Source organism: Spea bombifrons, chromosome 3 (genome assembly GCF_027358695.1).
Source record: "Spea bombifrons isolate aSpeBom1 chromosome 3, aSpeBom1.2.pri, whole genome shotgun sequence".
Taxonomy (NCBI): Eukaryota; Metazoa; Chordata; class Amphibia; order Anura; family Pelobatidae; genus Spea; species Spea bombifrons.
The window spans coordinates 113,769,017-113,778,477 of NC_071089.1; the positions used below are offsets into that span (position 1 = coordinate 113,769,017).

Below are 9,461 nucleotides of genomic sequence, written 5' to 3' on the forward strand. Positions count from 1 at the left end.
AAGCATAACTTTTATATACAAATAGCGATACTACAGAAAAAACGTAACTTTTCAGTCCCTCTTGGTGTCTTTTATCAAGATAAAGGTATGAATATATATGAATATATACTGATATAAGGTGATTGTGTGTAAACTTATAAAATTAAATTATTACACTATTTTTATATAGAAACACAAGTTATTTTTCTTCAGCTTTATTTTATATTTGCCAATCTGCTTTTCCAGATTAAAAAAAAAAGATTTAATCCCAATTGATTGCAAAGTGGGCGGTACTCTACCCCCTGTGGGGTCCCGGGGCTGCCTGCTGATTGGTCGGTCTCCTCCCCCTGGGGACTATATATCTATCTGTCCTCATCCTCTGTCTCATTAGAGAGAATTCCTACACACAGTGACAATGGAGCTGTCCACGGTGCTAGTGCTGATCGCAGCTGGGTGGGCCGTTTGTCTGGCTTCACCTATCCGGGTAAGTAGCTGAGACCCCGTCTTATCTTTACTCTATTGAACAGTCTCTCTTCTCTGCGCCTCTGTCTCGTCTGCTTGTGTTTGAGGTTTGGGGAATGATTTCTGCCCTTATGCCGTCTTCATTAATGTGTCTTTATTTTCCCGCAGGTCAATCCGGACTCTGACAGCGGTACGTATTAAACCAATAACTATTACTATCCGCTTCATACAATTATACTACTGCCTTTTCTTGATAAACTTTCTTCTTGACGTTTCCTTTACATGGTGGCCGGTTCTCCTCCGGTCTTCCTAAATAATGAAGCTTCTTTTGGCCTTTTATCTTTGTGATTCCCTCCTGTCTCAGTAATGTTGTTAATCTGTTGTTCTCTCGGGAATCCATTACAGACTCAAAACGTGACGGCAGAACTGTATTTGAACGCATAGAAGCTCTAAATAAAGGTGAGAGTTCTTGAACTGTGATGGTTATGATGTCATGTGTATGACAGGGGATTGTGTATAACAGTGGTTTTATCACCATAGCAACCATCAGCATACAATCAGTAGAAACTTTCACTGGCTGCAGAGATTATTAGACAAGTTTCAAACATTCTCATATATTTATATATATGGCTGCCAATTTTTGTGCATAAATTTGAAATCTTCACTTTTGGATTTGTAAAGTTTAAACTTTAAACTCCGAGGACAACGATCCATCGAACTGTTATTCTGTTAATGTAATTAAAAAAATATTGTAATAATAAAACGTATTTGGTTTTATAATACAGTTTTCATAATGGCTGAATATTACATCGCCCCCGTTTACATGGCATGGAGTGGTGTCTGCAGTTATATGAGTTATAAAATAAATTGAGCACTTCCTTATATTTTGATACAATTTGCCAATAATCAAAAACTTAATCTACACGCGTATTTTAGTAACATATATGTGAGGAAACTTAAAATACCGAAGTCCTTTCATATTCATAGCGGATTTTCTTCTTCCCCTACTATCTGATGCCTGGTAGAAGCTCCTGTGGCTTCCTTGATGAAACTCACGTTATTCCGTTAACTAAAAGAGAGATCTCTCCAATGCCTTCATAGGCGATTCCTATGTTGTGTGATGTATTCTCCTGTTTATTTTCAGGTATCTCCAAGCCGCTAAGAGACGGAGACATTGCCTACAATATCGTGCGCAGCACCACCAAATGTGACGGCTGTTTGTGGGATATCTCACAGAACGGGATGGTTTACGTCCCTTATGTTCTTTCCTCTGCATATTGTAAGTTATACTCATTACTGAGCAGACGGCTTCATTCTCATGTAATAAGGTCGCTTTCTCATGTTAAGGAAACTCACGTAATCTTTCTGCCTGCAGCTAATATAGACAAATGGCTGATTACAGACGCCATCAAGGAGTTTGAAACAATGACCTGCGTGAAGTTTGTCAGCAGAAGCTCAGAAGCCGACTATCTCAGTATAGAGTCTTTACCTGGGTGAGTCTCAGCACCTTCTACGTGTCCCCAGGCTGCTAATTCTAAAAACTATTTAGCCAGGGCCAACCAGAAGAGCCTAACTAGACGGTAATATGGAGCTTGATTCAATGACCCGACTGAACATTAATTGGTAACAATTTGTTTAAATGTATGGTTTGGTTTCAACTACCCGACTAAACCCTGAACAACGATCCTTGATTCTAGATACTAAAACTGCTCATATAACACTTCAGCATTGTGCAAAATCTATAAAAAAGAGTAAAAGTCCAATTTTCCAAAATTCCTCTTAGAATCATTACTAGGACCGGGAATGGGAAGACATTTTTTCTTATATTTAAAAATGTTCTTTTTGTTCATTATGTTTTATACCACACTTTACAATTCCTTAGGTGTTGGTCGTATGTTTCCAAGATTGGTGGCAAACAGGTTGTGAGCCTGGATAAGGCCGGGTGCATGAATCCTGGCGTCATCCAGCATGAACTGATGCACACGCTGGGCTTCATTCATGAGCACTCCAGGAGCGACAGGAATAACTACATAGATATCTTGTGGCAAAACATTCTTCCAGGTGAGAGATGTGATCACACAGGTGAATATTGACTAAAGGTATCGTGTTGGTCTGGTTTCATTATCTTATATCTGTCTGTCTGTTCGCAGTAAATCAGCCCAACTTTCAGATTAGAGATTCCAACAATTTGGATCTTCCCTATGACTACGGCTCAATAATGCACTACCCAAGGCAAGTAGAATTCTGTATCAAGACGTTGCAACATAGTGTTTTATTCCAATTTCTTTTGCTCCATATCTAATAGTCTTCATCTCCCAATAGCACTGCTTATTCCAACCCCTCTGGAACAAACACAATAGTTCCAAAACCTGACCCCAAGGTGCCCATCGGACAGACGCTTGGAATGAGCCACCTTGATGTGATGAAGATTAACAAACTCTATAAGTGCAGTAAGTCTTTTTTTTTATCAAAGTTTTTCATTGTTAATAAAACCTGTTCTTCTAGTTTCTGTGCATTATTAGGGGATATGTGACACCCGCTCCATCATAGTCCACATGCAGAGTTTTACTGTAATATTTTATTATACTTTTTTTGTTTCTTCAGATCTTTGCCGGACAAAGTTCACAGACCCTTCAGGATCTTTCTCCGCTGATGGTCTTTCCTTCGGACAGGACGGCAGCTGTCTTTGGTTGATTCAAACTCAAAATAACAAGGTTAATAAGAAACTGTATAAAACTCTGATCTCACAGAGCCCCAAGCGAAAAGTAAAGATATAACAAAAGTAAAGCTAAAGCCAATACTTTTTTGAGTTATTTGCTAAAAAGAAACAGTTATAGAGACTCCAGAAAACTCCAACCTAATAAGTAACTAATCTTAAGAATTGGACTTACTAGATGGAATGAATGGCCCTCAAACTCTGTGTTTCTTGCTTTAAAAGTACATTATACTATACTGGCAGTAAGGAAGATGTAGCTCGTGTTTTTGAATAGAATTATTATTATAGTTTAATTAAAAGCATTGGACCACTGGATGTAGGGATTCTTACACTTAGCAAAAGGCAAAAGATAATGAACCACAACTGAAATAATTAAGAAGAGATCCAAAAGATGTTCTATGCCATGGATGTTCACTGATATCACTTTATTTTCTTGAAATCCATGAACTTCACATTGTTCTTCTTTCAATCTGTTCTTCCTTTTCCCCCAGATTTCTCTGCAGCTCAGTGGCATCAACATCCCTCTTTCTGTCGGCTGTAATGAAAGCTACATTAAGGTATATGATGGCGGATATAAATCTGATGAGGTTCTTCTGAGTAATACCTGTGGATTTGAGATGATCCCACCTTTGATTTCATCTACAAACGTGATGTTGGTGGAGCTTGTGAGCAGCCAGAAGCCGGCTTTAAGCACATTCAGTGCCACCTATAAAACCGGTAAGGCCCCTTTCATGTATCTGATAATAAATGAAAAATTATACTGCAAAATTTTACTTATTCCTATTCTGTGACTTTAAAAGATAATTTATATGGATGGCCGATAAGACCCATGCATCTCATCTGCCCATTTTCCCTGTTGTATCCATGGTCATTCCTCATAGACCGACCACCAATGGTTGTTTTAAAGGAGAATAAAGTACTACTGAAACCCTCGCAAGGTTTTGTTAATGCTCTGAAACAGCTCTTAGAACTTTTTGTAGTATATTCCCGGAGTAGAATGAGCAGATACAATTCTCTCCGCAAGATAGTGGTTTATTCACTAAACAGTGAGTTTGCAAGAGAGTTGCCATGAGCTGCTGTAAGCTTAGTACGGCTGACTCTATATAATGCGCAGTAAAGTGTTTAAATATCTCACTGCAACCCAAATACCTCTGGGTTCTGGATACAATTTTTGGAAAATCATTTTTAAATGAAAGTATGTATCGGCATTGAATATTATAATGATGTTGCAGAACATGACAATATTTTAATGGTTGTATGAACTTACATGCCTCAAGACTGATCAATCAGTACATTAAGTTTGTCTCTAATTGCACTTCTTATCTAAACATAATATGAGCTTCTTCTTATTAGAAAACTCAGTAAGCAAACATAGATGCGATGATTATGGGACAAAAGATGTGATCCGTAAAGAGTTCCATTTAGAAACGTTCAATGTTCTTTTTTATTCACAGTTACCTATGGAGAGACCTTCATCAATGATAACGGGGTTGTGATTTCTCCGTGGGTCAGAGGGTATTACCCCAACAATGTGGATGCTGTATATTCCATCATAGCCCCGCAGGGATATAAGGTAACATATTACCTGTTATAGCAAAATATGTTACATGGAGGCTGCACTGTATCAAAGCCTAATCTAGATAGCGTGTAATGTGTCCAAATGGATCTTCATGATTATTGAGAATGGGAAATATTGTTATATTTTCTGTACCATGAGCTGTCGGTCTGCACACAGATTGAACGTCTACCAAAGCCCTTATGTTCTCCTCTATAGACTCATAATCAGTCTCTGAAATGTTCTCTGCTAACCTGGGCTGTGTCTTTGTCTCCTAGGTGTCCCTGACCTTCTCTTACTTCTATATGGAGGATTCCATAAACTGTTCCAAAGACTACCTGAGTGTCACGGATGGAGCCGCTACGATTGCCCCAGCCCTGGGCAAATTCTGTGGGATGAAGTTTCCTCCGGCTTTGGTGTCTTCTGGGAATGTAATGTTATTGCAGTTTCACAGCGATGACCAGAATAACTCCTATGGATACATGGCGTCCTATGACTTTGGTAAGTGGCAGAAGTGAAGCAGTAATCACATTACAGCAGCAAAGTCCCACCGGTTTCAGGTTTTGGAAGACATTATATGATGTTTTAAAACTTTATTTTACAATCACAGTTTACTAGTGTTAATATTTTTACTCTTGGCTGCCTCAAAACCGAAAAGGAACATCAATAATTATTATCACAAGGTTTAACTCATATGAACTACACTGTTATATGGATCCTGATGGCAGTGTGTTAGGAGCAATGATATATGTCTTTATGCTCTATGGCATGTTGTATGTAGTGTTTTTTCTAGAATATTTAAGATATAACGAGGCTGTTAATACAAAAATAATTCTACATAATGATTTATCGTGAAGCAATTTCAAATTATATATCGCATTACGTATAACATGCAGTGACGGTATTATTAACCTCCTTCTCTATCCTGCAGTGTCTCCATAGTAATCTAGACGACGAGGCAAGATTTTCCTTGAGGAACCTGAAGATGTTCAAAGTTAAAATGTAGATACATGCTGTGTTATTTTGTAAATATTATGAGTTGTGTTTCTGTGAATTACTTGTTGTCATGGCGATCATTAACATAAGGCAAAAGGTCCTACTGTCCAGGATTAGTTTAGGGCCCCCCAGTAGTTGTCCATTGGGACCCGGAAACAGCTGCCACAGTTGGCACATGGAGGTCTGAGCGATTTCACGCACAGATTTCCCCCCCTAACACTTCCACCCGTGTGGTCTGTGCCCACCTTGTAGCATAGGATATAATATCATATACCTGTGTCCAGCAGGGGGCAACATGCAGACCACGGAGGAGGATGGGTTAATGTGGCTGCACCTACTTTACACTCTTTTGGTTTATATGAACGATTCAGGCCTCATTATATGGAGAGACGGCTCTGCTTGATGCCATTTTTTTTATCTCTATCACTTGTTACTCTGTGTTCACCTCTCGTGTTAGTATCTGTTATTGAGGTTCAATAGACTGTCTGTTTTAGGACAGGCCTTTAATAGAGTTGTTTTTTTAAACAAAATAAGTTCTGTTATATCCACTTGATTTCTCTTTGTAATGTCGTATGTTCTACACACCCTCCTTAGATCTTATTATATCATGAGGGATTCCCGATAGTTGGAGGAACTTTAGTGTTTAAGTAAAGCTTTAGATATTGCTTGCATTAATGTTTGATGCTGACTGTATGTTGTGTTTCTGGAAATAAAGGTATTTTAGTTCTAAACATTTACTAACGTCTCTCATCTTCTTCAGCTGCATTCATTTTAAATTTAAAAATAATTGCATTTGAAACATGCCTTTCTCTAAATGTAGTTTCTTTTTTAAAGTCAGTGCACATTATTTGGATTTGTTGCGAGGTATTTATTATAGTGTGAAACTGCAATGAGTAAAGAGACAATACACCGTCCCTGACATTGGGTACTTTTTTTTTATTATTTTATTAAAATATTAATTTAGGGAGAAGCTGCAGCTCTCTTCCTCCTGTGTGGTCTGACAATTCTCAACACTGAGCGGCTGCTTGAAGTATATTTTATCATATGACTTATCTGCTTGTCGACCTTATTTCCACAATTGCTGCATTACATTGTCAGTCAAATGTATCCTCTGCGTCCTGCATCCATGCACCACTTTTGGTGGCAAACGGGTAAACAGTAAAAATCACTGATAGGCCCTGATAGACAAATCACCAAGCTGCTGATCACTTACCCTTTAGAGGACATCATACGCAGCTAAGCAATGTCCCTGTATACTCACCTTTGTCACAGGAAAGCTACCATCCAAAGATTAAAATACATTTAAAAAAGGTTTATAAAATAATAATAAAATGAATAATATCCAAGTGCCATGGTAGAATGAGGTAAGCAAGACAACCACTGTAACATACAGTAAGCATCTCTCTCCCTTTAAGGGAAGAGGACACTGGACAGGAAACAGGAAGTGGGGGGTTGGCTTGCCGGGAGCTGCGACATGGAAGGAGGAATGTGGTGATGTTAAGAAACAAAATAAAGAAAGTTGCTGTTAAAAGTCATCTCTGAGTGTCTGCAGTTTATGACAGTATTACAACCACTAAAGTATTATTGCAGGAGTCCAATTTACAAAGGATACAAACCCGTAGGATCGTCCAGAAATACTATCCAGAGTCTGTGCTTTAGAATAATCCAAGAATATACACGTAGTTTAGATCCAAGAGCAGGAGCTGCAATGAAGACTTCAACTTTATAGCCCCAGTTCCTGTGGTGGCTGCACATCAACTTCCGGAGCCAAGGCCTGCCATCAGTTTTCTTATTGTTAAAGTTGTCATTATTGATATTGGTCTTACAGGATTCAGAGCTCAACAAAACTCATGTTTCTTGCACAAATATACAGAACCAATGAATATTGATAGAACTGAAATGGTTCATGAGGACAAGGCGACTTTAGATGGACTTTATCGACTTTATTGGATCAACACTAATAGAAAAACACTTCTTCAGGTGCAATGTAGTCTAGGGTTTTACTTATGCCATATTTATTACTGATATGCTGATCGGAGATATACACATTTAAATAAATGCCCCATTATAATTATTTGTATGTGGGTGCGCCAACGGCCATATTGAGAAGCTCTTACTTGGAGCGGCTTGGAACACTTTACAGTGAGATGTTGATGTGACTTCTGGACTTTAGGGGAAAGTGATACTTTTCAAGATCTTTTGTTCCATTCTTTACAAGACATATGATGTATTTGCATATGCAATGGCGGGGAAAGCATTGTCATTGGTAACAGTCAGAGAGTGAATGGATCATGGTGAGGTCATTAAAGGTAATTATGCGCAACAGGTGAATGAGTCTTAATGTGGACAGTTTCTATCAAGTGTGCCCCACGAGAAATGTAAAACATGTCTGTTTATTTAACCTCTTACTGTCACACACCCATTCCTTTAGCAAAATGAATAGAGGAAAGGCAGTCAGCAACACTCTGCACACAATACATAAAGCGTACATTGGAGAATTCCACATAATTCTGATTTATGCATTTCATTTCTAATAGGACTGAAAAAACAAGTCAATTACACGAATGTGTGAGTTCTGTGGCTTCCACCAACAAGCATGCAAATTGATTTACCTTTGATTTAGTGGGAATTCCACTCGCAGCCTCATTCTAAGATGTGGACTTCACTTGACTTGGTACAGAAGCCCTCTTCACCAGGAAAGGTGGGTGAAGCAGCTGGTGCCCTACCTGATCTTGGAGGTGGTATCATGATACATGCAGACTCAGCAGAAGCTCAGGGCTCCCACATAGCTTTTTTATTGTGCGCACAACAGTTTTTCCCCAAAAAAGAAAAAAAATATGTTTTTTTTTAAACGGCACGGGTATTGTGCGCCCAAAATTTTTGCTCTGTGAAACTTTTTGCACAAGAGAAATTTTCTGCACACGCCAACTAAGAAAAATGAGATGGAACATTGGTTGTGATATAGATTCATCTTAATGTTATATCACTGTAACTTTTTCTTAAAGTAACTCTTAATCATAAATGTCGTCTTACATATAATTAAGACTTTTGGTGGAAAATATGGACTTCATTTCGTGGAACTTTAAGCTCAATTGACATTTCTTACTTGGCTGATTGATTACATTTTTAGCTGTATTTTTTGAAAATATAAATATTCCTGTAATATCTATTTCCACCATGTAAATAAGGCCTTTTAAACAGGTAACGAGCCAGTATATCAATGTGTCATTATTATTTTATGAGCAAAACAGATACTAAGATATGTTGACCTACATGGTAAAAGGCATAGAAGCATAGATTGTGATGTTTCACCAAGTTCTAGGTTTGTCTTCTTGGCCGTACTACAAAAACTATGCAAATATCCAATTCTAGGTGCTAAAAATCAGTTTGAAATTTTGTACTCATTACCAGACTTGTGCATTGGGATTTGTACCACTTGCAAATTTACCGAATTTTGGTAAATTCTGCAATTCGTACTTAAAATGAGGGATAGGATGAAATCAAAGCAAAAAGCTCAGAATTTTCAGCCACAATGTGTGGGGCCACATTCATTCTCACTCACTCTCATTCTCGTTCACTTTGTCTCTCGCTCTGTAAATGTTTCCCTACCTTCTCTGCCGACAATATCTATCTTTTATCGCCTCCCTTATCTTCAATCTGCTATCTTCAACCCCCCAACATCTCCGCAGACATAACTCGGAAAGAGAAAGTGAAGGAATATCGAGAGTGTGATTGAATATGGGCACTAGGCAA

General features: G+C 38.3%; 1 protein-coding gene across 1 annotated transcript; it reads left to right on the plus strand.

The window, feature by feature from the left end:
* The first annotated feature begins 394 nt into the window (after positions 1-394).
* On the plus strand, positions 395-6,111 carry LOC128484146 (astacin-like metalloendopeptidase). Its single transcript, XM_053460466.1, has 13 exons — positions 395-463; positions 610-631; positions 847-900; positions 1,586-1,720; positions 1,817-1,934; positions 2,324-2,502; positions 2,592-2,673; positions 2,764-2,891; positions 3,046-3,206; positions 3,649-3,874; positions 4,612-4,730; positions 4,991-5,213; positions 5,996-6,111. The coding sequence occupies exons 1-13, from the start codon at positions 395-397 to the stop codon at positions 6,109-6,111; spliced, it is 1,632 nt and encodes a 543-aa protein (XP_053316441.1).
* Positions 6,112-9,461: the final 3,350 nt, after the last annotated feature.